Source organism: Gadus chalcogrammus, chromosome 5, assembly GCF_026213295.1.
Source record: "Gadus chalcogrammus isolate NIFS_2021 chromosome 5, NIFS_Gcha_1.0, whole genome shotgun sequence".
Lineage (NCBI taxonomy): Eukaryota > Metazoa > Chordata > Actinopteri > Gadiformes > Gadidae > Gadus > Gadus chalcogrammus.
Genome location: NC_079416.1, coordinates 14,131,963 through 14,158,341, shown reverse-complemented (window position 1 = coordinate 14,158,341; position 26,379 = coordinate 14,131,963). Strand labels below are relative to the sequence as shown.

Below are 26,379 nucleotides of genomic sequence, written 5' to 3'. Positions count from 1 at the left end.
GCTTGGCCACTGAGCACTGGTGGATTACAAAACAAGTATGCAATGCTCCTGGGGACCTGCTTGTGCAGAGCGAACTCAAATTGCCGGCAGAATGGGCGGGGCTACCCAGTCTACGCAGATCGAGGAGTGGCCATGGACCAATGGCATGAACCTATAAAGAAAGGGAGTGGCTCAACGTGGGTGGAGCTAAATGTTTGGCTTTGCACCGGAAGACGAAGTATGTGTGTCCGACTCCGAGGCCATAGTATTGTGTGCTTTTCTGCTTAGAGGTAAATTGCCGTTCTCTGTGTTCTTGCATATTATAAACTAATTTGCGGAGAAACCAACAAGTTGATCATTAACTATTCATGCAAGTAACGTGAATAGGCCTCATGGCTATGTCAGTTGTGTGCATAATAGCATTTAGGCTGCGTTTGGGCAATTTTCAAGTAGATTAGCCAAATAAATTTGCCGAAATGTGTCAAAATCTAATTTCAAATCCAGGAATATAAACATAATAACTAATGCGCTGTATTTATGTGTGTTTCTACCCTAGAGTATGTCTGTGAGAAATAAAGAAGGTAATCAATTAATCTTTCACTTGAATTAGAGTTTGATAAGGCATAATAACAGGATTTGAATATCAACATTTAATGCATGGCCTTACTCTTTGTAGGACATTACATTTTGATGATGGAATTCTGCGTAGTCAATGATCAAAAATAAATGTGATAAAATACATTCCCTCATTCATTGTGTGCCTCTTTGTCACCTACAGCTACTTTGATAGACCTTGTGTTGTGTGTGCGTTTGACACGTGTCCCACTGCCGTACCGCCTGCTACATGGAGCACCACATGCTGGGCCGGAAGCCTCTCATGCTCTCCACGGTCAAGCCCAGGCTGATTTACTCCCTCTTCCTGAGGCCATCCCTTATGAGGGAAATGTGGTAAAAACAACAACAACAACCTGTATATGTCAGTTTTAGATGGTAAAAGTTATGTTTTAGTTGGGGTTTAAGTGATGCTGTGCCTTTTAATGTATATTATTTCCCCCTCTGATATATAGAGACACATCACTATACACTCGGATGGTGATACACCAACCATTAATAAATGCACCAACCGTGAACTTTTCCACTGTCCCTTTGCAAATACGTGGGTGCAAAATATATGGTTGACAACCATATAAAAGGCCATTCTTCAGTAAAACATAAAGGTGCTTATCTTACATATTACACAAATGAATGTTGTTGTTTTTTCACTAGTATGAATCTTATTCTCTTCATTCCTCTCTTACAGGGTTCACCATGATCAAGTGTGGATTAAGTTGTCGGACGGCAACGCATTTTCATTGTTGTTATTGTACAGCAACAATTATAAATCGATTGCAATTTACAAAGCACTTACTAATACACCAGGGGGAGGGGCATGCTGCAGCCCCCGCACAGCACTCTGTGGCCCCTGTGCAGCAGTCTGTGGCCCCCGCTCATCACCCATTGGTCCCCGCTCAGTACCAATGAGGCCGCCGCTCATCACCCATTGGCCCCCCCCGCTCAGCACCCATTGGCCCCCACTCAGCACCCAGAGGCCCCGGCTCAGCACCCAGCGGCCCCTACTCATCACCCATTGGCCCCCACTCAGCACCCAGAGGCCCCGGCTCAGCACCCAGCGGCCCCTACTCATCACCCATTGGCCCCCACTCAACACCCATTGGCCCCCGCTCAGCACCCATTGCCCCCCCCCGCCCGCTCAGCACCCATTGGCCCCAACTCATCACCCAGAGGCCCCCACTCAGCACCCATTGGCCCCCACTCATCACCCAGAGGCCCCCACTCATCACCCAGAGGCCCCCACTCATCACCCAGAGGCCCCCACTCATCACCCAGAGGCCCCCACTCATCACACTCAGGCTCCTGCAGAGTGTTCCGCGGCCACTAAAGCATCTAGTAAACAAAATAAACTCTGTTGTCCTCATTGCAAGATGATTTTAAGCAAAAAAAACTTCAAAACACACTGCAGGAGAAAACACCCCCACCAATTTGAGACGGACACTTGGCGTGAATGATGTCAAGGTGAGACACTACATAGCATTGCTGTTATCTGTAAAATGTTTGCTTGCTACATTCAAAACACATTCATATTTATTGAATAAAATGTATCCTGGGGGAATTTGCATGATATTATATCAACCAGTACCTCTTGACTTACAGTACGCTCTACATTGTAATGGGGGCCAATTACGATTTCAGGGAGGTATGTGTAAATTGTGACACACTATGCTCAGTATACAAGGTGATATTCTTTTGAAACATTTTTAAATCATCCTGCATTTCCTTCTTTAAAGGAAAAAGTGCTGCAAATTGGGAGATGTAGAACTTCCCCATGCCCTCAATATAACACTTTTGAATCACATCACAAAAGAAAAAAACGTTTTACTCACTGTCAACAGACCAACATGAATGTATCCATAGTGAATGTATGTTGTCCGTAAATCACCAGGGTCTGAAGATGACAGATTTCTGGACAGAAAAAGGCGACGAGAGCAAGGAGGCCAACAGGTGAGGGGTCATGTGATTAATTGGTCTATAGTCAACTATTGCTTGGAGACTAAAGCATAATCCCTCCACTTATTTCAGGATTTGGAAGTGGTCCCTCCAAAACCAATTCAGCTATTCAGAATCTATTTCTGAAGCATCAGGTATTCTTCAAAGCAGTATTATTGTACACACATCCATCAAGGTCGTAGAGGTGGTTTTGCAGTAATTTCTCAATTTAAAATCAGCTAGTGATCTTTTTTACATCTTGCATTGCTATTGTGCCTATAAGAACCACAATCTGTTTCCTTTCTAGAGGAAGCTGAGTACTTGACAGAACTGGGGAACAGGGTATGTTTCTCCAACCTTTAATAGGGCCTGAGCACCATGAAAGGTAACATATTTGATCATACCACCAGGAGCGTGAAATATCTTGATACTTGCCATTGTAAAACAATTATGGAAGCTTAAGGAATGTACTTGACTAGGCAATTACATCTATCTTTTTTCTCTTTACAGATCAAACATGTTCAATGATTCAAAGTCTGCTGTCACTGGTTTATTTGACTAAGCTAATATAGTTGATTGTACAAAATAACATATGTCTATGTATATATTGTTTGTCACTCTCAGGTAAATGCTATGGTGTATATCTTTTTTATCATTATAGGCAGCATGAATGAAATAATGCAGTAAAAAAACATTTGACAAGTTAAAGGTAGGGATGTCTGTCTTTCAAATGCATGAACGCAAACCTAGTTGCACAGGTTTTGAGTTCAGTGAGAGCTGAACCTCAGTACAAAGTTGTATGTGAAGTGAAAATGTAAATGTATTACCATTATTTTTATTCACAAGATGAGACAAAAAAGTATATAGAATATTATGTATTATAATTACAACTATTATGTAGGCTGGTATTTACGTTTAGGATACGAAAAGAAACATGTTTTCCCAAAGAACTAAATTTTGGCACCAGACCTGATCCTGACCTTAACACATCAGGACTGAGTTTATCAAACAATGCCACGTAATACATTGAACTTAATTATCAGCTCTCCCTGTGTATTTTAATGAAATTATATTATTAACTATATATATATTAGTTATATTATAATATATTGTAATCGTTATTCTACATTCTACAACGTGGGTTTTACACCGCTCTGTCTGTGGTGCTGCACTAAATATAATATATCTTATGTAATATATTATAGTAGGCAGTCTTTGCTAAGCCACTGCATGTGTATTTATCAACTTTTTATTATTTATATGTGGTCCTTAAATCAGGGGTTGGGAACCAATGATCTACAGATTACATTACATATTTTTGGTATAACATTGATAATTTCTCACCGAAAAAGGCTGACCATTTTTCTAGAAATATATATATATTTTGTAATATTGTGCTTGGAAAAACTGGTTTATTAACAGTACAGAGTTTGAAGGAGAAAGCAATTTGTTTTTAGATTTGATTGAATTTTAATCACGTATATATTACATAGAAAAAAAAACATAAAACAAACTGGCTTAGTGTTATACTTAATGATACTGGCAGGTTGACTTAAAACTACAAAGGAAATAACATCAGAGAAATAACAACCAGTGACACACAAATTAAAAATGCATCGTTTCGGGGTAACACTGCATTTGGCATTGAACAATTTCCAACTGCAACACGGGTGAGACTATTAGGAAACAAACCTGTTTAAATACCACATTGGGTATCAATATCCATACATCTATAATATGATCAAACACATAAGAAAAGAAAGGCAGGATGTATAAGATTCATGGTTTGATTCCCCGGGGGCCACAGCTATCCCCTAAACTCTTCCTCTCCACTACACAGCAGGAATGCAGGAAGTAGGCTCTAATGGATGGTTCTAGACAAAAAAAACCTGTTTAAAAAAAAAATCTCAAGTGAGTTATCCCCGGATACACACATCATTTCTCTGGCTGGTGCGGGTCCTCCTCCTCCAGGCCGGGCCTCTCCCGGTCCCCCTCCTCTCCGTCTCCACTCGGCGTTCGGTCCGGCGCAGCGGCAGCGTCCTCCCGGGTCACGGACGGCCTCAGCAGGTACTCCAGCTCCTCTGCACTGATGGCCACCTTCTCTGGGATCAGCCAGCGCTTGAGGTGCTCCATGGCCCTGGGGTAGGAAGCACAGGCAAGGGAATCAGTGGACACTGGAGGAAACACACCACTGGTGTATCTCCCCTGTTAGAAGGACACAGAGCAAATAATGGAATTGAATTACTTTACTTAATACATTTATATATCATGATATGATGTAAAAGAAAAACGCATTAGACTTCATTTACATTTAGGGCATTTAGAAAACTTATCCAAAGCAACTTACAGTAAGTACATTTGTCAGAATAAAGAGAAACAATATATCGCTGTCGGTACAGTGAGGATTTTCATAGAACCAAGCACTAACAATTGTTAGGTTGTCATTGGGACATTCAGACATTTGGTTTAGACTGGGATTCAAAATCGGCATAACAGAGCATCCAAAATGTAATTATTCATGAGGAAGGTATAATAATATTAATAAATAAATCAAGTGGTATGCTGTCGGTGACTCCAGCTCACCCCTCGTCCAGGTCTCCGCTCTGGAAGATCTCCGACGTCTGTGTGTCATGCAGGAATCTGTCCCAGCACTCCTTCTTGGCCTGAGACAGAGACTTCAGCATGTCTCTGGAGGTCACGTCGCTGGACAGGCCCTTAAGTCTCTTCAGACGGTTTTCTAGAAAGATATTTCAAATACATCTGGTCTATAAATAAGTAGCTTATATCAATGAGGTTCAGAACCACAGGGAGGAATGGTCAACGAGTTCAGTATTTCGGGGTATGCTTCAGAATATATAGGTTAATCTATTAAGCGGATACAACTTCAGAGTAAATTGTATGTTTAAAGCGATGAAGTCAACTAATGGGACCAAAACAAATACCTAAACTGGCAATGTAGATTTCGGAATCATCCATGGGTTGCCAATTCGTGGTGGGACCATCTGAGGATTGGAGGTCTGCTGTCCTTCCATTAGACTCTCCGTTCACTGGCGATGCTGGCTTGAAGGAGTCTGTGAAGAGAGTGTTCTCTTCCTGATTCGCCACTTCGTCTTTCACTTCTGGCAGAGTGGAGCAGATGTCGGACCACAGATCTCCGCTGGACCGGACATCCTGGACCCCGAAGTCCTCCATGGTTGTGCGGCGCTCACTTCAGAATAACATGCAGGAACCTACGTGTGGTGGGATGGTCTCGTAGGGACAGAGACAACCTGTCGAGTCCTAGGCACACGCAGAAAGAGAAAGCAAGAAAAGTGTTGACTAATGCATCCCTCTGACCAACAGTTTGAAGATCATATTTATGTTAATATGTTTTACTCAGGAGCTTTCATGCATCAGCGTGCTGCTGATAACATGCTTAGCTAGTTTAGCAGATCGCTTCATGTTGAATCTTAAATTAATTCATAATTTCAAATAAAAACTCTTCAATCAATGCTTTCTAAATGTAACACGAACACGTCTTACCTGTGTTACTATAGGGAATAGAGCATTTGCCGGTCAGGTATCCTATCCAATATTCTAGCTATGACTGCCCATGGCTTAAGCTTCGCCACAAACCACTTCCTTATTTTGAAAACAGTGATTGGACGTTGTAGCTGTCCATCAATCCTTTCGAAATATGATTGGATGACGTTATTCTTGCTCCAACTATCATTGGCCAAGAGTGTTTCTGCTCTTTTACGGGGTCACGTCGTTAAGGCTCTTCTTGGCTTTCAATGTTGATATCAACACATTAAGGTACCATTTCTGCAGGTAAACCATCTTCTTTATTTGCCTAAAATCCCCTTCTTAACCGTCGGTGCACTTCAGTTCTGCCTGACACGTTGATAACAAACGGTGGATGTCTGCATCTGTACTATATCCCTCTAAAGGGTTGTATTCGGATTACAGGGAGATCTTCTATGAAATGCGAGCAGTGCTCCGGTTGCTCGTAGTGGCGATCCCCATGGGCGTGCTGGTGTCTCGGACCATGGCGTGGATGTCGAGTGGCAAGACCCATCATGAACTCATCAGTCGTCTAAGGGGTAGAGTGACACAAATATGAAAGACCTCGACCCACTGATTGATGTTCACCGTCCATCTCTCTCCCCTAAGAATCCATGCTGAAACCTTTGATGAAGGAATGGTCGTTTTGTAGGACAGATGTAACCAATTTGTGTCCCTGGTGCTCCTTCAGAACATGGGGTGATCCGCAGTGACCGGGTGTTTGAGGCCATGATGGCGACAGACAGAGGGCTATATTCCAGAAACTATGCTTATGCTGACTCCCCACAGTCCATTGGTACACACACGCACATACACACGCACACACAAGGATATTATGATAAATCAAAAGGATATTTTGTTAATATATTTGGATGCTTGTCCTTCACACAGGATATAGTGCAACAATAAGTGCCCCACACATGGTGAGTAGTCAAATATTACTACAATTGGCCCTGACAGATTGGATGAACGTTTGTCAGCCTGTTTAATGAGAGGGCTAAGCGCTGTCTAATGATGGGTTCTCTCGGGCTCTGCCTTTCCCTCCAGCACGCCCATGCACTGGAGGTGTTGAGTGACAAGCTGGTGGAGGGGGCGTCGGCCCTCGATGTGGGCTCTGGGAGCGGATATCTCACAGCCTGCCTGGCTAGGATGGTAATGTCCATATGATCAATGTTGTATTCAACTTATTCCTGCCTTAAAGGCCCTTACTTAACCACCAGGTGCGAGGCTGCTTGATGATGAATGGCTTGTAGTTACTATCAGCCTTGTGGCAGGTGGGAGAATAGGGGTTGACTTGTTGCTTGCCATTGGTGTGACTCTATGGTGGGCAGTGATGCCAGTAACGCATTACTTAGTAACGGTAAACGCGTTACTGGCCTCGGACCACTTTTTTCAGTAACGAGTAATCTAACTCGTTTCTATTTCCAAACCAGTAATCAGATTACTTTTTCAAGGTAACTGTGGCAACACTGATGGTGGGCAGTCCTGAATGTATGGTGGGCAGTCCTGAATGTATGGTGGGCGGTCCTGACTCTGGTGGGCGGGCTTGACTCTGTGGTGGGCGGTCCTGGCTGTATGGTGGGCGGTCCTGACTGTATGGTGGTCGGTCCTGGCTGTATGGTGGGCGGTCCTGACTCTGTGGTGGGCGGTCCTGACTGTATGGTGGGCGGTCCTGACTGTATGGTGGGCGGTCCTGGCTGCTCTCCACTGACTCTGTACCCCAGGTGGGAGCCGATGGTAAGGTGGTGGGGATCGAGCACATAGACGCACTGGTCCGGACGTCGGTGAAGAACGTGCAAGCGGATGATCCGGAACTACTCTCCTCCGGAAGGATCCAGTTTGTAGGCGAGTCTGGCTTCGGTTTAACCTAAACTAAACCTCAAACTAAGAGGAACCACGCATATGAGCCTTCCACCTAAACAAACTACAAACATTAGCTGTGTCTCTTAATGCAAATTCCAATAGTAGTGATCTCACTGTTGTGAAATGTGTCTCCAGTGGGGGACGGGAGACTCGGCCATCCAGACGCAGCCCCGTATGACGCCATTCACGTCGGGGCCGCGGCCCCCACCCTCCCAAAGGCGGTAAGGACAGTTACATTTCTACTTTAAACATCAAATTCTAAAGTATAACTGTATATAAAACAAGATGAAAGCCTTTGACAGGACAAAGACACACACACACACACACACACACACACACACACACACACACACACACACACACACACACACACACACACACACACACACACACACATACAAAATTCCAAAGTATAACTATCTAAAACCAAACAAATGAATGCTTTTGACATGACACGGTGTTGTCTGGTGTACTGTCTCTCCCTATCCGCTGTCGGCAGCTCCTGGATCAGCTGAAGCCCGGCGGTCGCCTGGTTCTGCCAGTGGGACCGGAGGGGGGAGGGCAGGTCCTGGAGCAGTACGACCGGCAGGCCGACGGGACCTTCCTCAAAAAGGCCCTGATGGGCGTGATCTACGTCCCTCTGACCGACAAGAAGCACCAGTGTCCTTGGTACAACCTCTTCAGCCAGCTGTTTCATTTAGTCAACAAGGAATGAGTCATTCCAGTATCATACTTCATATTTACCTGGGCTGCATGTGGCTCAGGAGATGGAGCGGGTCGGCTGGTAACCGGAAGGTTGCTAGTTTGATCCCCGTCTCCTCTTAGCTGGGTGTCGAGGTGTCCCTGAGCCAGACACCTCACCCTAACTGCTCCCGTCGAGCTGGAGGTCGCCTTGCGTGGTTGACACCGCCGTCAGTTTGTGAATGTGAGCATGAATGGGTGAATGTTGGGCAATATTGTAAAGCACTTTGAGTGGTCACTGGTTAAAAAAGCGCTACATAAATGCAGTCCATTTACTTACATGGTGAAAAATCTTATATTTTTCATATCCTTTTAACTTCTTCTTTCCCCAGATATGATCTCTGACCACAGTGTGGTATCCTCTGCAGGAGGTGGCGCTGGTGTTGCGTTGCTGGAGTTCGATAGAACTGGCTGCTGGTCTAACTCAGACCATCTGCCATGTTAAACCATCTCCCGGCAACCTGGAGGAATCTGCTTCTGTCTGCCTTATCAGCGTGTGCTTGAGGGCTCTAATGGACTGACCAGAGGGCCAGCTTGTCAGGTGGTTAAATGAACACCCTCCTCCTGGTTGCACGCCCTCCTCCAAAGCCCGGAATATCTGTGCAGGAAGCTTAAAATCAGTTTGGAATCATTTATTCAAAATGTTAGTTTGATAAAGAGTCATTATGATTTGATAAGATATGATAAGATTTGATGAGATATGTCCATACTTTTTTGGTCATCTATTATCTCTGGAAAAGTTGGAAATCTGTGAAATGTGATATAAGCCTTCCAAGAAAATGTATGTCAGAGAAAATGGTATGAGGACAAATCGCTCTTAAACTATAAAATATAATATTTTTTTTAAAGATCAAATTATATTATTATAAAATATTATTTAGAAGTAATATACTGCATTTTCCAATAAGGAACACAACCCTTCTTAAGTGTCTGTTCTCTCGCAAATGTATTTGATCGATGTTAATAAACAAAACATCAGACGTTTGTCTAATATATTTACGCTTTTCATTTTACTATACTGGCCAAGCTCATCAAACGTTTTCTGTGACTTCTGAAACATACGTCATCACTGCGCGACACAAGCGAAATATACGGTGCGATACACGTGAGTGTTAACCATCTAAAAGTGTCGGTGTTCTCTTTTAGATTTAGTTTTATTAAAGGCTACGATTTGCAATTTTACTATACCATTTCGCATACCACACATGATCTACAATTATCTCAGAAGACTCCTCATCAAAAGCAGTTTGCTACGTATTCAATTAGATCCATTTGATCGTCCTGTTATCTCCCGGTATCAACATCATACCCCTCCCCGCACCATGGAGGAGGATGCCGTCAGGACATCTGAAGAGGGTACAGGTGACACCGTGAAGGAGCCCCCGGCGGCAGAGGGGACAGGTAAACGCAAGAGCGAGGAGGCGGACGCACCTGAGAAGAGCTCTCGAGGGAAGAGACGCCGAGGTGGCGGTGGGAAGAAGCCGCGTCCCGGGGAGAGGTTCATCCCACCGCCGCAGAAGAGGAACCCCGGGGTCAGCTTCAGCCAGGAACACTTTAACGAGACCACACATTACTTCGAAGGGGGTCTCCGCAAAGTCCACCCCTATTACTATGACTTCAAAACGTACTGCAAAGGGCGATGGATCGGGAAAAGCCTCCTGGAGGTGTTCAAGGACGAATTCAGGTCAGAGTCGATCGAGTATTATCAGAAGGCGGCTCAAGAAGGACGTATCCGACTGAACGAGACCATCGTGGAGGACCTGTCCATAGTGCTCAGGGTGAGGGTCGTTTAGCACTTCTTCAGAAATATATCAGGTCTAGAATATATATTCCTCCAACAGCTTGTATCAGAATAGGTAGCCGTATTGAAAGGTTTCTTCTGAACTGTAGGCCTACTTATGAATGTTGGAACCGGGTATTTTGTATATTCTTCTATGTGGTACTGAGTTTGGTGTGCGTTGATGCATGATGTTTACACTGCGTCATGTGGAGCTCTTTCTGTTTCGAGACACTGCTGTTTACAATCTTCCATTTTGAGTTTTGAGCCGAGAAGGGATTGTTGTTTTCAACCCAAACCCTTCTTCTCCGCAGAACAACGACCACATGAGGAACACGGTGCATCGCCACGAGCCCCCCGTGGTGGGCAGACCCCTGGAGGTGATCGCTGACGATGGGGAGGTGCTGGTGGTGGACAAGCCGGCCTCCATCCCTGTTCACCCGTGCGGCCGGTTCCGCCACAACACGGTGATCTTCATCTTGGGCAAGGAGCTGAACATCTCCGGGCTCCACACGGTCCACAGGCTAGACCGCCTCACCTCCGGGGTGCTAATGTTTGCCCGCACGCTGGAGGTGTCCCAGAAACTGGACCAGCTGGTCAGGGACAGACAGGTACGTCGGGGATAGCATGAAGAGGGGTTCTTAGTTATTGAAAACATGGAGGTCCTCTTCTTTTCCTTTCCTTGGTGTTCTAACCCTGATGTTCACTACAGATGTAGTGATACCATTTTCTCCTTCCCGATAACGATTCTTGAACTTGAGTATCGGCCGATACCGAGTATATACCGATACAGCGTCTAGCATTGTTACTACCAATAGCACTTGCTCTGATTGAAGGGTTCTCTTACGAAGACAGCAATGTATAGTCGGTTCACTTACTTATAATAATATAATCACTTACATATAATAATACATTTGTATTCTTTTAGTTATGTGTCCATGCATCATTTTATTTTTTTCTTTCTAGTGTTGGCGATGTTCTTTGCCTGTGTAGTAAATGAGCTAGTCATGTGATGGTATCGGATCGGGCGCATAGACTTGCGTACTCGCCGATACCCGATGCGTTTTGGCAGTATCTGAGGTATTTCTGATACTGGTATCGGTATCAGAACAACTCTTGTCGGGACAGCTTCTCCCTCGGTGGTGCTCCACATGTTCACCTCCTGTTTCTGTTCCTCAGCTGGAGAAGGAGTACGTGTGCCGCGTGGACGGGGAGTTCCCGGAGGAAGAGCGGATCTGCGAGGAGCCCATCCTCGTGGTCTCCTTCAAGGTGGGCCTCTGCCGGGTCCATCCTAAAGGCAAGGACTGCCGTACGGTCTTCAAGAGGCTGAGCTTCAACGGCAGCTCCAGCGTGGTCCGCTGCCGACCGCTCACCGGCCGTACGCACCAGATCCGCGTCCACCTCCAGTACCTGGGGTTCCCCATCCTGAACGACCCCGTCTACGGCGCCTCGGCCTGGGGCCCGCTGAGGGGCAAGGGCGGGCAGGTGGAGAAGAGCGACGAGGATCTGCTGAAGGACCTGATGGAGGAGCATCGCTCCAAGGACAGCCTCCACCTGCTGGATATACCGGAGGAGGAGGTCAAACCCGCCCCGGGGGAGGGGAAGGCGCAGGTTCCGGTTTCACCGGGGCAGGAGAACAAAGATCGACTGAACACTATTGAGCCTGATGGTTCCTGTCCTGCAGAGAGCGGTTCACCGGCGGGCGTGCAGCGAGACGGCCCAGCGAGGTCGAGCAGACCTGAGGGTGGAGAGGACGTTCGGATCAGGACTGAGGATCAGCCTTTAGAGAACCTGAGCAGCGACCGGGACTCGGTGAGGAACTCCCAATGCCACGCGGCAGCCAATGAGGAGCCCCCGGAGGCCGTTGCCTCTCTGAAGCCCCTCCCCCCGGGAACCAGAGACCGGCTCTGCAGCGAGTGTAAGATCGTGAGGCAGGACCCCACGGAGAAGGAGCTCGTCATGTTTCTCCATGCCCTGCGCTACAAAGGGCCCGACTTTGACTACTCCACACGCCTGCCTGAGTGGGCTGAGGAAGACTGGGTCGAGGACCCATAGGTTCATACCTTTTTAGAGACCCAGGTATTACGTTAATGCCTATTTTCACTGTAAATCAATGGCCGAGATGCGTCGTTTACTATTGCTGTGACATTTAAAATATTCTTTATACGCAGAATTTATTTGTGGATGAAGAGATGCTGCAACACAATGGTTGACCATTAAGTTATTTTTAATATGTTCTTCCTAGAACAAAGCTTTCAGCTTTAAATGATAGAGCTGGATAGTGTCATAAAACTGTATTTTCTTTTTATTATTTCCTCCAGTTACCAGTTTGACAATTGTAAACAATAAGGGTGGCAACATTTCTTATTTCTCTTGTTCCCACAGAGCGTGTGATGATCACCTTCTTGTTCTATGACAAGTCATTTGTAAGCATTTCATTAAAACCACTCAATCAAGATTAAAGTCGTCAAAGAGGAGCCTTTGAATTGACCCTGCTTAGGCACACGTGACCGCACTAAGTTCTAGTCAAAGTTCATATTTAGCCACCAACCCCTCTGTTCCAGACTATACAGCACATCTAATACTTTAAATATCTCTTGTGATTTACTTTTCACTTTTGTAAAAGACAACACACACACCCAATAAGAGTTGTTTCTGAAAATAAAACAACTTTGTTGCAGAATTTTGGCACATGCTGCACATACGGCGTCTAAACCATTTCTCTAATGGCACCGGACAAAAATAGAATCTCCACTGTAGTGTGATGTTGAGTGGCGGGTGCAGAATGGAGCCTTCCTGTTCCTCAGAGGTCTGCTACAGGATGCAGTGGGGCTGCATGGAGCTTTGTGAGGTGAACACTAACATGCAGTGGCACAAGGATTTCTTCAGGAATAGGTTGACTCACTCGCAAGGACCTTTTTCTTGTCCAAAAGGTAGGGCACACAACGACACACACGCATATGGATCTCTGCAGTTGATGGTATTGGGTGTAATCTGATTGCTCTTTTTGAGTTCTCACGTCCATTAAGAGAAGTATAATCACATTTTATACCACAGACATTAAAACGGCATATTTGAGTTTCAGCATTGACTGCATGGGTAAGGCTACAAATAACATTGCAAGCTTATGTGTCTTATTGACAACACTAACACTATCAGCACACCACAAAACCACCTTACAGCCTCTTGATATGAAGCAGAGTTTGCAGTTCAGAAACATCATAAAATAGTCCTGGCCCATCTGTGTAGAGATTAATTGTACCGCTCAGCCCACAGGATGGATACCTTCTGACACAGATGCCTTACACTTTTTCATAAGTGATAATGGATTCTTTTTCCTTTAACAACATTCTTATGGGTTTATCTTAATGTTTTCTTTGGCCGTCCTTACAAACTATACCTTAGAGGTAAAACGGGTATAAAATAACAAAAGCAGCATATTATCTTTGTACCTTTCTTTAAAAGTCGAACAAGGGGGTACACTACAGTATGGCTTGACACTATAGTTCCAGCCTGAACAGTGTGTCACACTTGGGGCTGTGTGGAGGCCAGTCTGCACAATGTCTGTCTTTAGGATCTGTTATACTAAAGACTTCAGGCACAACGTGACATTCTTAACATATAAGCAACTGATAATACTGTATTTTTCTTTTATAATGATGTGCTTATGTGATAGATGGTTCACGAAATATGTGCAGTCTTTGAAGCATGAACAAGGTATCATGCTTTGATTGATTTTAAATCAAATCAATCAAATGAACATCAGCTCAAGTCTTTTGGAAACACATGTAACTTGGTTTGGATCCCCCGTCACCCCAGCGGTCTCGTTAGAGATGCATCCTGTTATTTTAAGTTACTTCACAACTGGTGTATCTTCCCTTTGAGCATATCACAATAGTAGTTACCAAGCATCCTGATCGGGCATGGTAACAATCGCACAGCGTTACTCTGATTCCCTCAGCTGTAGTCGGCGAGTTCTCTCTGGCCGTCCCTCTTGAGCCACACGTCGGGCAGGTCTGGCTTACTGTTGGGTATGATCACCACCTCCTCGCTCTGCCCCGTCCGGCCCTTCCCGCTGCCGCCTGAGGAGGTCTCGTAAACGGTCTCCTTCAGGGAGAGCCTCAGGGTGTCCCTCTTCCCGTTGAGGTGTCCGGGCTGTAACTGCTCCTCCTCCTCCTCTGCCTGCTGAGTGTTGGAGGCTCCCGGCTCAGTATCATTCCGACACGTCTCCATGGGGTCCTCCGGAGCGTCGCAGGAGCTCTGGGACCGGTGGAGGAGCTCTGAGCCCGAGTGCTGATGGAGCTGGTCTTCAGCTGAGTGTCCCTCTTTACAGAGCGAAAGCTGGTCGACGGTCTCCAGGGTCTGGCTGATGGCCGTCTCCTCCATGCTGGAGGAAGAGGAGAAGGTCTCCCCCCTCCAGAGCTTCGCCCCTCCGGTCTGGCCTCTGCACGTCTTACAGAGGAGTATCTCCGTGGCGGCGTCTCCCTGTGGTTGGGTCGCCGGTCGCAGAGCACCCTCCTTATAGGGGGAGGACGTCTGAAGGGCTTGAGGCGGATGGCACACCCTGTGCTGGTGACTACACAGCTCCTCGCTCTCTGCCTCCGTCCGGTCCCGCTCCATGTCCCTCCTGCAGTCCTCGATCTCATCCGAGAGCACAGAGGGCCGGTTGGAGAGCTTACTGGTACACGTGCTGTTCTCAAAGCTGTCACTCAGACGGCAAGCCAACGGCTGAAGCTCATACTGCTCAGGACCACGCCCACCACCTCCGCCTCCGGGCTGTTCATCCCTCTGCTGGCGCTGCTGGTGGTGGTTGTTGTACTCGTAGTCCTTCCTGGGTCTGGGCCTGCAGAACGCCCCGTTGGCCGCCGATGCCGACCCGGTACCGGGTTCTGTGGCCGAGCAGGAGGACAGCACCCTGTCTGCCGTCTGCTCCGTCAAACAGGGCAGCATGGTCTTACCAAAGTCCTTCTGAGGCCCGAAGAAACAGCACAGCGACTGGAAGAAGAATGTCGCAAATCCACATGCGACACATTTTACGAGAAAGAGGAAAATTCCTAACTTCCTGAACAGCAAGGCGGTGGCCGGCAACATGATGATCCCCACGCAGCAGAAGGCGCCAGAGCCTATCGCCACGGGACAGCCCATCCGCTTGGTGGCGTGGGCCACCCTCCCTATCCGGTCCGTGTGCGGGGCCGAGTTATAGGAAATGCAGTAGTTGGCAATAAAGTCTACCGACAGCCCTGCGGCGGTGGAAATAAGCAGAGCCTCGATGCCGCTCAGCTGCCATTCCAGCAAGACCAGCAGTCCAACGGTGACAAACACGCAGCCCCCCACAGCCATGGTGCCGTAGATGCTCAGCAAAATGTTCCAGGTAGTCAAGAGAAGGCAAGTGAAGGTAAGGGCTATTGAGAAGCCGGCTACCACGAGGGTCTCAGAGCTCAGTGCTTGCTGCAGGTCAAAGAGGGACAGCGGACTGATGAACCAGCCGTCTTCCAGTCCCTGGGGGGCACCTGACACTTCCTTTGAGAACCACGTCGATATCTCTCTGTGAAAGTGGCTTGTCTTGCTGTAGTTGAAGCTGTATAAGTATGTGGTTTTGAACGCCAATACGAGCGCGGCGATGCTGCCATCTGCTTGGAAGTACAGGCCATCGCCGCGGGCCAGATGGCCCTCAGCGTGCCTCTCTGCCAGCATCATCCGGAGGCACTGCTCGAAGGCACCGGATGGGTAGGGGAACTGCATATCCTGACAACAAACCCGCTGGCCGTCATCGTGACTCTCTGGGCAACGTCTAGCAGACACCCAGCGCGTCAACTGCTCCACAAAACAGATGTTTTCCGGCATTGTGTCTCTATCTCCAGATGTTAGCTGAAAATAGAACGTTTGGTTCTGAATCCTGCCGCACAAATCACTCAACCAGACCTGAGACTCCGGGCTGCTCATGTTGAAGTTCGGGTCAAGGACCAAAGAGCCGTTGCTCCTCGGATTGAAATGGTCCCCGTTATCCGTTGGGCTGACCCCCCAGACCAGCATCACAGTGACGGGCTTATCTTCCCCATTATTCTGCCTCTCAAACATGAACATGTTGCGGTACTCTGCGTCAAACCTCTCGAACGGGTGGCTGGAGCGGAAGAGCTGAGTGGAGCCGGTGTCTAGCGTAGGCAGCCTCATACCGGGATCCACACAGGAGATGTACGTCCCGCCGACGGCCAGGACCGCGAACCAGCACATCCAGATGTACCTGAACTTGACCACGCCACACGGCAGTATCTTCAGAAACAGCAGGCTGGCCGTGTCGTTGAGCCCTCTGTTGAGCCCCCTTAACCTTTGCACTATGGTGAAGAGGCATCGCTTCCGTGAGCTAGTGTCCCAGAAGCCTCCTTGGTTTTTGGCACAGCAGGGCTTCCATCTCTGGAGGGCCGCGGAGGAGGAGGAGGAGGCTACGGTGTAGCGTTCGCGCAGGACGAAGCAGCAGGGCAGCCACACGATGGCAGACATGGAGCAGATCAGGGAGGCGGTCCCGAGGTAAACGGAGAAACAGCGGATGGCGGTGATGCTGCTGAGATAGCCGGAGAAGAACGCAACGCTGGAGGACAAGCCTGAGGCAAAGACCAGGTAGCCCACTTCCTGCATGACCCGACGCACCCTCTTCTCCAGGGGGGCGGAGGGGTACTGCGACAGCTGCAGGTTCCAGAAGTCAGAGAAGGTGAAGACGTGATTGGAGCAGCTGCCGAGGAGAATGAGGGCCGCTGACAGGTTGAGCAGAGGGAAGAACGTCAGACGGAACACAACCTTGTAGATCAAATAGGACGTGAGGAGGGAACCGGTGATGGCGAGCAGAGACAACACTGATATGAAGATGGATTTGAGGTACACAGCCATGGTAAAAAACAGAGAGACGACGGCCAGCACAGGATACACAGAATCCCTGGCCAGGTAATACTTGAACAAGGTCTCCTTGATACCGAGGTCCATGCCAGTGATGGTCGTGTTGTTATAGGTCAGCTCCCGTCCCTCGAGGCTGTTCAGGTAGATATCCAACACGTCGTCCCCCTTCTCCACAGGGAGGATCAGGAGGCTGTACTTCAGTGACGGGACTTGGTATTCCACCGTCTCCGGGCCCACAAAGTCTTTGTCCACCAGGTAGTGCAGGATGTGGAAGACCACACGCGTCTGTCTGCAGCGCGAAGGAACCGAGGGGCAGGCAGCGTGTCCGGGCGTCCGCACGCAGGCCTCCACCAGCTGGCCGTTGTGGTAGAAGGGAGCGCAGAACCGCAGAAGGCCCAGGGACTCAGACACCTGCCGAACAGAGACATCTGATCAGACACGCGTACTACTGCCCCCCACACACACGCATACACACACACACCCCTCTTAAGCACCTATTGTATGTTGTACGTCCTGGCACTTGATGCATGCACTTATTGTATGTTGTACGTCCTTTCACTTAAGTAAATCGCTTTGGATAAAAGGGTTTTCCAAATGCCCTATCTGTAAATGTCTGCTCAGCGTCTTACGTGGTGGAGTACAACATCACCATGGACGTATTGATAACCATGATATTAATTCTCAGCATGAAGAGGTTGCCAAACAGAAGAGCGGAGCTACCTGGTGCGAGGTGAGACTGAGGCATGAGGAGGCGTTGGCATGGACCGCCAGGTAGTTGCCCAGGGACCAACTGGGACAACAGCCCCCTCTTGAAACCGTCTCCCCAGGATCTCCCCTCACATGTTGCTGGCACAGGTCCTGGAAACCGGCCTGGGAGCGGATCTAGAGAACAAAGGAACGTTCTTCTTGAGCTATGTTACTGAGAAGCCAACAGGAGTGAAACGTTCGTGAGCATTCATCACACCTTCCCACAGATGTTCTTTTCAATCCTCAGTTTAGCACATTATGCTGTACATATATATTTCATACAATTGTTTTCTTTGTTAGCACAAATAGACACAAATGGAGAAGGAAGGTTAAAGTTAGGAGGAGGGAGGGGGAGGGAAAACAAAAGATGGAAAGGGAGGAGGTGGAGGAAAGGCAGTGGAGGTTTAGGAGAGGGGAGAGGGTGGAGGAGGAGAGGGGAGAAGGAGGAGGAGGAGAGAGGGGAGAGGGAGGAGGAGAGAGGGAAGAGGGAGGAGGTGGAGGAGAGAGGGGAGAGGGAGGAGGTGGAGGAGAGAGGGGAGAGGGAGGTGGAGGAGAAGGAGGGAGAGGGAGGAGGTGGAGGAGAGGAGAAGGAGGGAGAGGGGAGAGGGAGGAGGAGAGGAGAGCACTAGCGTGGAGGGATTGGGGTATCCGAGCATACCATGGCTTGCTCCATCTCACACATGGAGTGGATGGCCTTCAGGCTCCACAGACTGGCTGAGTTCCCCGAGCGGAACACCAGCTGGGCAAACCGCTCGCCTGCGTGGAGCGAGAGAGACATGAGGATCCAATGAAGATCTGATTGACAGCGCTGAGTAAAACGCCTGACACACCCACTCACATGATGATCTGTGGTCTCATCATGGTGATTCGTTTCAGATGATCAGACGCATCTCAAACCAACGTTTCAACAGTCAGTAAGATAAGACTGATTCACTCGATTTCATTTTTTCGTCTTGTTTAAAGTTACGTTAAGACACCGTGAAGAACCCGGAGAGAAACATAGGGGGAATTAGAAGAGACGTTTGAAAATAGTCATGTTTAGATTTCTGGCACACAGTGCTGTGGAACAACTTAAACGACTGCAGGCAAATGTCAGAAACAAGCGGGTGCCTTGAACAGACTATTAACTTCTGAAGGTCTGAATTCTACAGAGTATGCTAAAGACACAGCAGTAGTGGTTTCAGTTGGCAACGGTTTGTTTGTAGAGATGCTGACCTGGGGCGTCACACAGGAACGTCTCCGGAGACGAGTCTCTGTTTAACATCCTCCTGGGGCGCTGCCTGGGGGGGGCCTGGCCGGCACTGACTTCCCCGCTGAGCACGTACACATGCACACATGCACGTAAGCACGCATGCACAGACACAAACACACACACACACACACACACACACACACACACACACACACACACACACACACACACACACACACACAGATGCACATCTTTACAATAATTAATAATCTGCATTAGCTTTGTCTTATTTGATTAAACGTCTCGGTAGAAACGCTACACATCCTACATCATCATCATCTACATCCTGGGTGTATGGTGAACCCGGGACAGGACAGTACCTCATCGTTGTCCTGTCTCGGGCTTGCCAGGGAACATAAGACAGGAGCTTCCCTGGCCCGGTGTTCTGCTGCAGCAGGTCCAGGCTGGCCTGACGGACACCGATCGCCGTCCCTCGAGGCTCGAAGCCCTGAAGACGTGAGCAACCAGACACTGGATGAACACCACACACACACTAACACACACACATCTTCACACACACTTACACACACACATGCTCATACAACCCATAGCCACGCACACATACACACTCAAACACACACACACCATCAAAGCTAATGCCTGGTGCAGCGTTTGTTTACAGAATGAGTCCATTGGGTCACGCCAGCTTCGATCAACGAGGGGGGGGGGGGGGGGGGGGGGGTAATGCACTGTGTTTGTGTCTGCAGTGTTTAAGATGCTTGATATAGGGAGGGGGCTACAGCACTGGCTTATTACAGATCACAAAGCACACTTTCTGGTATTTTTATAGATTGTGATTTCCTTAATTAATAGTCCCTAATTAATCCTGATAAAAATCGAATTCAATGTTTAATTGGATCAGAGACTTGATTTAATGGATGTGACTATTTGGAGAATAATGATAATGCTAACCTGGGGGGGGGAAGACAGACAAAAGAGGTCGGCTCTGACGTCTCTCTCTCTCTCTCTCTCTCTCTCTCTCTCTCTCTCTCTCTCTCTCTCTCTCGCGTGTGGGTGCTCTCGCTCTATGTTCCAGGGCCCTCACACACTGGTCGACTCACCAGTAGTGGTTCAGAGAAGTCGGGCAGTGGTCCGATCAGCAGGCCGGCCAGGGAGCCCCCCAGTAGGACCAGGGCGCAGCCCAGCATCACGCCCAGCGGGTAGTCCAAGACCAGCTGGGAGAGGCTGAGACACAGAGGAGAGACGCTCAGACACGGCAGCACCGCAGCCAGCTCACCCACACTGAGGAAACCCTCAGTGTGTAAAGTAACTAAGAGTCAGTACCCACTACTCTGTACTCACAACTCAGTACTACTCACTACTCGGTACTCACTTCTTAGGTATCCAGTAGAGACCTCCAGCCCTAGAGCAGAAACCAAAAGTTAGCATTCCTTCAAGAGAGCATTTCAATCTCTCTGGTTTAAGCTCTTATTAAGATGAAACACTGTCTTGTTTAGGCTCTCATGAGGATGAGGCTCAGACCCTCTCCAGGCCCTCTCCAGACCCTCACCGGACCGTCACCACGTGGCGCTGCGCCCCCTGGTGGGCTCCCCCGCTGTGACCCCCGTGCTGGTAGGGACATCCTGACGCGTCCTGCCCCCGCGACGCCTGATTGGCCGAGCTGGAGCTCTGTCCCGCCCCCGTCCCCCCCGCAGGGCCGTCTCCCCGGGGCCCCGGGGGGTCTGGGTGGGCACCCTGCCCGGGGCTGGGGACTGGTCCTGGGCAGGAGCAGCGGCGGGGCTGGGCCAGGTGGTAGGCCATGCCCGGGGGGTCCTGAGGGACCTCGAGGGTTGAGGAGGGAGAGACGGGGGGAGGATGAGACTGGAGGGGTCTGGTTGATCACAATGAAGAACATGAGAGCTGTCCTCAATGCACTGAGAACTGGCAGGGTGTCTATGTGGTCGATAAAGTCTATGTAGTCCACCATGGGTACCATGTAGACGGTCTTCTATGTGGTCTATGTAATCTATCGCCCGTTACTAAAGCCATTGGTGACACTTTTTCATAATTACTTCTAGATTCTAACACTACCTGCCATATATAGCCAACACACATATCTATATATCTCTCTGATATATATCTACGTATATATATATATATATATATATATGTATATGTATATAGATTAGGGATGGAGAAGGGGGGTCATGTTTAATTGGGCCCTGTGTCGTTCAGACGTAGCGCTGTGCAGATCTCGGCTGGAGCAGACCTGGTGGTAGAGCTGGAAGGAGGTGGAGGAGGAGGAGGCCGGGCTGCCACAGCTGCCCCTCCGTCCCCCGTCAGACGGGACCGCCGTCCGCTGGCATCCCCCGCCGTACACCCCCCCAGGAGGGCCCAGGGACCGGCCCGGGACGCCACTTGGAGGGGGGGAGAGGGGGGAGAGAGGGTAGCGGGGAGGGAGAGAGGAGCAGAGAGAGTGGAGAGGGAGAGATAGAGGAGCAGAGGAAGGAGAGAGGAACGGGGAGGGAGAGAGAGAGAGAGAGGAGCAGGGAGGGAGGGAGAGAGAGGGGGGGGGGAGGGAGAGAGAAGCGGGGGAGAGCTTTAGAAACTATATTTCATAACAATGGCAGGAGGTATTACTGGAGGGCTGGATGGATCTGGTGTTCAGGGGGAAGTCAGCAGCGTGAACAAACAGGAGGAGGAAGGAGATGAGCGAACACTCTGTTGATCCTCGGGCCTGAGGGCCCAATTATGAGAGGAAGAGGAGACAGGGAGGGGTAGGAGAGAGAGAGAGAGAGAGAGAGAGAGAGAGAGAGAGAGAGAGAGAGAGAGAGAGAGAGAGAGAGAGAGAGAGAGAGAGAGAGAGAGAGAGAGAGAGAGAGAGAGAGAGAGAGAGAGAGAGAGAGAGAGAGATCCCTGACACACTGCACTTTGACAGCAGTCAGGACGGCGTCTTTATTGTGGGTTGGAGAACAATATGTTTCTCTTTCATACTTAATGTGATGTCACTCAGGCATCAATCTGTGTTTCTTATAATCTGACAGCTGCAAAGGATCTGTCAGATTTCCAACAAGAAATTGAGCATTTACACAAAATAACCATTACGTTTCAGTCAGGATGGTTTATTTCCGTGTCCCGTATCCGTCATTTCTCAAATTAAATGTCTTCCGCAAAAGTTTAAACCCCATTCCCTGATAGTTATTGATTAACTGATGATTCTAACTATGAGTTGTATTGCTTGTGTCTGTGATGGGAATGGACTGGGCATGCTTGCTTGCTTTTCCACCTTGAGTGGTCCCAGCCCCCCCTCCCTGTCCATCATCTCTATGGCTACCAAGGTGAGTAAACAAAAGCGATGACCTCACACACATCTAGACCGCTGTGTTAATCCACTGTAGCGACAAGAGAGACAAACCGTGTTTGGATCACAGTCAACATTTAACGAGGACCATATAATAAGTTCACACTGGCCAAATATTGATTGACTTCATTACAACTCATAAAGTATAGCAGGTTATTAACACAACCGCTGGCTGGAGGCTAGCAGAAACACAAACACAGGCAGAGAGACGCCTTTGCTGAGCACATTAATAATGCATGGATAAATATTCACATATATCCACAGAGGTGTCAATGTGCTGCTGCTCACAGGAAGGGAGAAGCTTAACTCAAACCACAAGATGAAACATCCTGTGGACAATGAACAGCAAGGATCCCCACAACGGGATGTTTCTAAAGTCCTCTGCTATAGATGTAAAGATATAAATACATGAAGGCTTTGCTTGCTTTAGCTTATTCTCAGGATATGATTGGGTGTGATAACGCGTATCCACAAGGCTAATTAGAATGTGCTAGGTGGGCCGTACACCGGGGAACACAGGCGTCATCATTATGCACGCTGGCTTTCTCTCCTCTCTCCTCTCAGCTCTCAGCTGTCCTCTCGCCTCTTCTTCCTCCTCTGTCTTCTCTCTTCTTTAGTCTCCTCTCTCCCCGCCTATCTCCTTTTCCTCTCTCCTCCCTTTCCCCTCTAGTCTCCTCTAGTTTCCTCTCTCCCTCCTCTCTCCCCTCTTCCCTCCCCTCTCTCCTCTCTCCCCCCCCTCTTTCCTATGTGGTGTCTCATCCCTGTCCTTCTGTTTCTTTTCTGTTTATGCATCCAATTGTTAGTCCGTCTCATTTTTCTGGAACTCCTCTTACACCTGGGAATACAGACAGACATCATAATTATGCATGCTAGCTTTCTCTTCTCTCTCTCTCTCTCTCTCTCTCTCTCTCTCTCTCTCTCTCTCTCTCTCTCTCTCTCTCTCTCTCTCTCTCTCTCTCTCTCTCTCTCTCTCTCTCTGCCCATCTGTCACTCTGTAATCCGTCAGCTATCAGTGTACAGATGGCAGTATGATTTGACGACCCCTCAAAACGAACCTAACCTTTTTCATCCTCTCATGCACGGGTTGAATGCTGACTGCTGGTTCAATCCCCAGCTACTCCTAGTTGTGAGTGTCCCTGAGCAAGATAACTCACCCTCACTGCTCCCGACCCGCTGGCTGTCGCCTTAAGGCTGTCGCCTTAAGGCTGCCGCCGCCGTCGGTGTGTGAATGTATGAGTGAATGCGTGCATGAATGGGTGAATGCGTGCCTGAATGGGTGAATTTTAGGCAATATTGTAAAGCACTTTGAGTGGAGGCTGGTTAGAAAGGCACTGTATAAATGCATTCCATCTACCATTCCCCATCAATGCAGGGTGTAGCTCCAGTGCTGACGGTACGAGAGAAAGGCCGTTTGAGTGTGTTGATTAACCTCAGCAGAAGGTGTCTCCGAGCACAGCTGTACTCCTGGCTCTCTCTAGCTACACGTCTCTCAGCATGTCAACTGTCACCCGTCAGTAGACCTATTAATTTAACTGTGTGCGTGCCTGCGTGTGTGTGTGTGTAAGTTGGTATTAAGATGGAACACAATGTTTCTCAAACAAAGGGACATCAGGCGAAATCTCAATGCATGATTGAAGTAGTAATAGTAGTTATTAGTGTATTATTTATAGCTAGAATGAATGCAGAGCACCCAGGGTAAATGCTTTTTCGTGTTGCAATAACAAAGCTGCATATTGTTAAAGAAGACCTTGTTCCTGAGAGGCGGTATACTGGTCTGTTCCTTGTCAGGTGGATTTAAGAGACCATCGCAAACCTGTCGTGTTAAAACCAAGGCACAAACTGCTTTTGTTTACGGTCAAGAAAAACACATTAATTAAGAAATCAGTTATCACAACCACATGACGAATACAATAATCCATAGTTAATGCTACCGATTGCTCAGATCCTATTGGTTAATGACACGTATGGATTACAATAAATAGAATCCTTGCCGTGGCAACGACCAACCTTTGCGAAATGTCTCGTATTTCTCTTTCATCTGAAGGAGAATCTTCCGTGATAATCGCGTCCGTGCTCTCCCCTATGGTGGAGCGAGCCTCCATCCTGCCTATAGCGATACCGCTGCACACACTTTACCGTGAGAGCGATGAAGAAACAGGCTCGGAAAACAACCCATCTGCAAGGGGTCTGGGATGAATCGTAATAATGGCTTATTCCGAGGCTAATAACAAAACGACACGGGGCTGTTTCAGCTCATCTGAATCGCAGCGTGATTGGCGGAGGCCGCGGTGATGCTGCTGTTGTAAAATTGCTCCCGAGTAGAAGTATAAGGTCGCTGTCCAACCGCGCGGGGTGCTGAGGAAACACGATGGAGACGGCGGGGTTCGATGCTTTGGGATCAATTTGCATCAGTACAGTGAGTGAAACGTGGAAATAGCGCGAAACAACCTTTTTTTTTGGGCTAGAGTATCGGGCAGATTAAGATGAAACACGCAGCATCGTGACCCTATGACCTGTAGTAGTGACTAACGAGGTGCTCATGATGTCTGACTCACGTTCACAACGTGAATCACCGCCGCTCAGGAGCGTCATAGTTTTGGGTTATGATGATATTAATGGTAGGATAATATGAGATGCAAATTGTCTTTACTGTAAATGCTTTGGGGAATAACATACAATGTGTTATGAGATATGGAGGAGCATAACACAGACTCGATTTGACATATGTTCACTACTAGGCTTATATTGGAAACAGTTTGGTGTAAAAGCCTACAGTTAGTAATGATTAATAAAACATAAAATCGATACATTTGAGGTCGTACAAGGTAGTAAAATAAGTTTGGCTGCCCCCTGCTGGTCAGATTGGGTAGACTACAGGATCACTCAATCACCTGACATTTCGCTCTCTCATTCTCTCCCCTCAATTCAATTCAACTTGATTCAAAGAGGAAATTGTTGGCGTGGTAAACTTACGAGTAGCCTACATGGCTTAAGCAAGTGTAAAATAAAATAAAAATGTACCAACAATTAATTATATATTTGAATAAAGAAATGTGTTTTTTTACATTGCAACATTGCAATGAAATATACATCAAAATGATATATATAAAGAAAGATATATATGTTTTTTTTTATAGACAGTAGGCCTATATATAGGGGAGAGTGGGGTAAGATGAGCCAATTATTACTCATGTTGTCTTCTAGGCAAGGACAATTTTCTTTTCTTTTTTAAAGTTGTGTTGTGGCTCAACTTGACCAAGCTCGGGGGTAAGTAGACCATCTGGGGGTAAATTGACATATTTACTTTTTCAAGTTGAATGCCTTTTCCTTTTCCAAATACTTTTTATTTATTTGCTCAAGGGTAACTTTAAACAATATAAATCTATAAATATTTCCGTAATTTGCCACTGCTCTGATGGATTTTAACCCTTGACATCAGCGGCTGCTCTCTCCGTCTCCTTTCTCTCTCTTTCTTGGCATGATAGCTTTTCGATTTTTTTTTTTGTAAATATGATAAACCAAATCGTTTGTGTAATACATTGAAATACCAGTTTATACTTTTAGAGACTTAACTTAACTTCAGTGCATGGTGGGGTAAGTTGAACAACTGGCTCAACTTACCCCACACAGCATGTGGTTCACTTTGCCCCAGAGCCACCATTTTGGAAAAAACTGCCTAGTTTAACAATTAAGGCAAATTTGTAGCTGAATTTTTCCCATAGTTTTATGCCTTGACAAATCCCC

At 47.7% G+C, this 26,379-nt stretch overlaps 4 protein-coding genes and 1 long non-coding RNA gene across 6 annotated transcripts; 3 read left to right on the top strand and 2 right to left on the bottom strand.

Annotated features, from left to right (window-relative positions):
• Positions 1 to 198: 198 nt before the first annotated feature.
• LOC130382607 (uncharacterized) lies at positions 199 to 1,367 on the top strand. The gene is made up of 5 exons (XR_008895601.1): positions 199 to 269; positions 536 to 560; positions 758 to 927; positions 1,047 to 1,196; positions 1,280 to 1,367. It is a non-coding gene; the product is annotated as an uncharacterized LOC130382607 (long non-coding RNA).
• A 2,297-nt stretch (positions 1,368 to 3,664) lies between these two features.
• ccdc32 (coiled-coil domain containing 32) lies at positions 3,665 to 6,156 on the bottom strand. The gene is made up of 4 exons (XM_056590452.1): positions 6,046 to 6,156; positions 5,466 to 5,802; positions 5,107 to 5,260; positions 3,665 to 4,660 (listed from the first exon to the last, which is right to left on the bottom strand). Exons 2-4 carry the CDS (start codon positions 5,713 to 5,715, stop codon positions 4,459 to 4,461), a joined length of 606 nt encoding a protein of 201 aa, XP_056446427.1. The 5' UTR covers positions 5,716 to 5,802; positions 6,046 to 6,156; the 3' UTR covers positions 3,665 to 4,458.
• Positions 6,157 to 6,234: 78 nt separating this feature from the next.
• Positions 6,235 to 9,659, top strand: pcmtl (l-isoaspartyl protein carboxyl methyltransferase, like). Of its 2 annotated transcripts, none has more exons than XM_056590451.1 (9): positions 6,235 to 6,333; positions 6,472 to 6,605; positions 6,758 to 6,862; positions 6,958 to 6,989; positions 7,114 to 7,218; positions 7,791 to 7,911; positions 8,065 to 8,150; positions 8,429 to 8,598; positions 9,003 to 9,659. In XM_056590451.1, coding segments are annotated over exons 2-9 (738 nt in total). In that variant the 5' UTR covers positions 6,235 to 6,333; positions 6,472 to 6,487; the 3' UTR covers positions 9,004 to 9,659. The 2 variants fall into 2 exon arrangements, with proteins under 2 accessions (XP_056446426.1, XP_056446425.1); XM_056590450.1 differs by having other exon boundaries at positions 9,039 to 9,616.
• Positions 9,660 to 9,741: 82 nt separating this feature from the next.
• Positions 9,742 to 13,149, top strand: rpusd2 (RNA pseudouridine synthase domain containing 2). Its single transcript, XM_056590449.1, has 3 exons — positions 9,742 to 10,448; positions 10,762 to 11,058; positions 11,627 to 13,149. The coding sequence occupies exons 1-3, from the start codon at positions 9,876 to 9,878 to the stop codon at positions 12,500 to 12,502; spliced, it is 1,746 nt and encodes a 581-aa protein (XP_056446424.1). The 5' UTR covers positions 9,742 to 9,875; the 3' UTR covers positions 12,503 to 13,149.
• Positions 13,150 to 14,404: 1,255 nt separating this feature from the next.
• On the bottom strand, positions 14,405 to 24,791 carry disp2 (dispatched homolog 2 (Drosophila)). Its single transcript, XM_056589735.1, has 9 exons — positions 24,643 to 24,791; positions 21,544 to 21,691; positions 20,845 to 21,107; positions 20,396 to 20,519; positions 19,655 to 19,782; positions 19,298 to 19,383; positions 18,741 to 18,838; positions 18,056 to 18,217; positions 14,405 to 17,746 (listed from the first exon to the last, which is right to left on the bottom strand). The coding sequence occupies exons 1-9, from the start codon at positions 24,735 to 24,737 to the stop codon at positions 14,405 to 14,407; spliced, it is 4,446 nt and encodes a 1,481-aa protein (XP_056445710.1). The 5' UTR covers positions 24,738 to 24,791.
• Positions 24,792 to 26,379: the final 1,588 nt, after the last annotated feature.

What these genes read in the sequence shown, in the direction of transcription:
- pcmtl (XM_056590450.1), top strand. Translation starts at nt 6,488, where the DNA reads ATGCGAGCAGTGCTCCGGTTGCTCGTAGTGGCGATCCCCATGGGCGTG. An exon ending in CAGCCTGCCTGGCTAGGATG is followed by an intron (nt 7,219 to 7,790) that starts GTAATGTCCATA and finishes TCTGTACCCCAG; the next exon opens with GTGGGAGCCGATGGTAAGGT. An exon ending in AAGAAGCACCAGTGTCCTTG is followed by an intron (nt 8,599 to 9,038) that starts GTACAACCTCTT and finishes TATCCTCTGCAG; the next exon opens with GAGGTGGCGCTGGTGTTGCG.
- ccdc32 (XM_056590452.1), bottom strand. Translation starts at nt 5,715, where the DNA reads ATGGAGGACTTCGGGGTCCAGGATGTCCGGTCCAGCGGAGATCTGTGG. An exon ending in AATCTACATTGCCAGTTTAG is followed by an intron (nt 5,261 to 5,465) that starts GTATTTGTTTTG and finishes ATATCTTTCTAG; the next exon opens with AAAACCGTCTGAAGAGACTT. An exon ending in AGCGGAGACCTGGACGAGGG is followed by an intron (nt 4,661 to 5,106) that starts GTGAGCTGGAGT and finishes TTCCTACCCCAG; the next exon opens with GGCCATGGAGCACCTCAAGC.
- rpusd2 (XM_056590449.1), top strand. Translation starts at nt 9,876, where the DNA reads ATGATCTACAATTATCTCAGAAGACTCCTCATCAAAAGCAGTTTGCTA. An exon ending in ACCTGTCCATAGTGCTCAGG is followed by an intron (nt 10,449 to 10,761) that starts GTGAGGGTCGTT and finishes TCTTCTCCGCAG; the next exon opens with AACAACGACCACATGAGGAA. An exon ending in AGCTGGTCAGGGACAGACAG is followed by an intron (nt 11,059 to 11,626) that starts GTACGTCGGGGA and finishes TCTGTTCCTCAG; the next exon opens with CTGGAGAAGGAGTACGTGTG.
- disp2 (XM_056589735.1), bottom strand. Translation starts at nt 24,737, where the DNA reads ATGGAGGCTCGCTCCACCATAGGGGAGAGCACGGACGCGATTATCACG. An exon ending in CCTTCCAGCTCTACCACCAG is followed by an intron (nt 21,108 to 21,543) that starts GTCTGCTCCAGC and finishes GAGGTCCCTCAG; the next exon opens with GACCCCCCGGGCATGGCCTA. An exon ending in CGCCACGTGGTGACGGTCCG is followed by an intron (nt 20,520 to 20,844) that starts GTGAGGGTCTGG and finishes TCTGTGTCTCAG; the next exon opens with CCTCTCCCAGCTGGTCTTGG.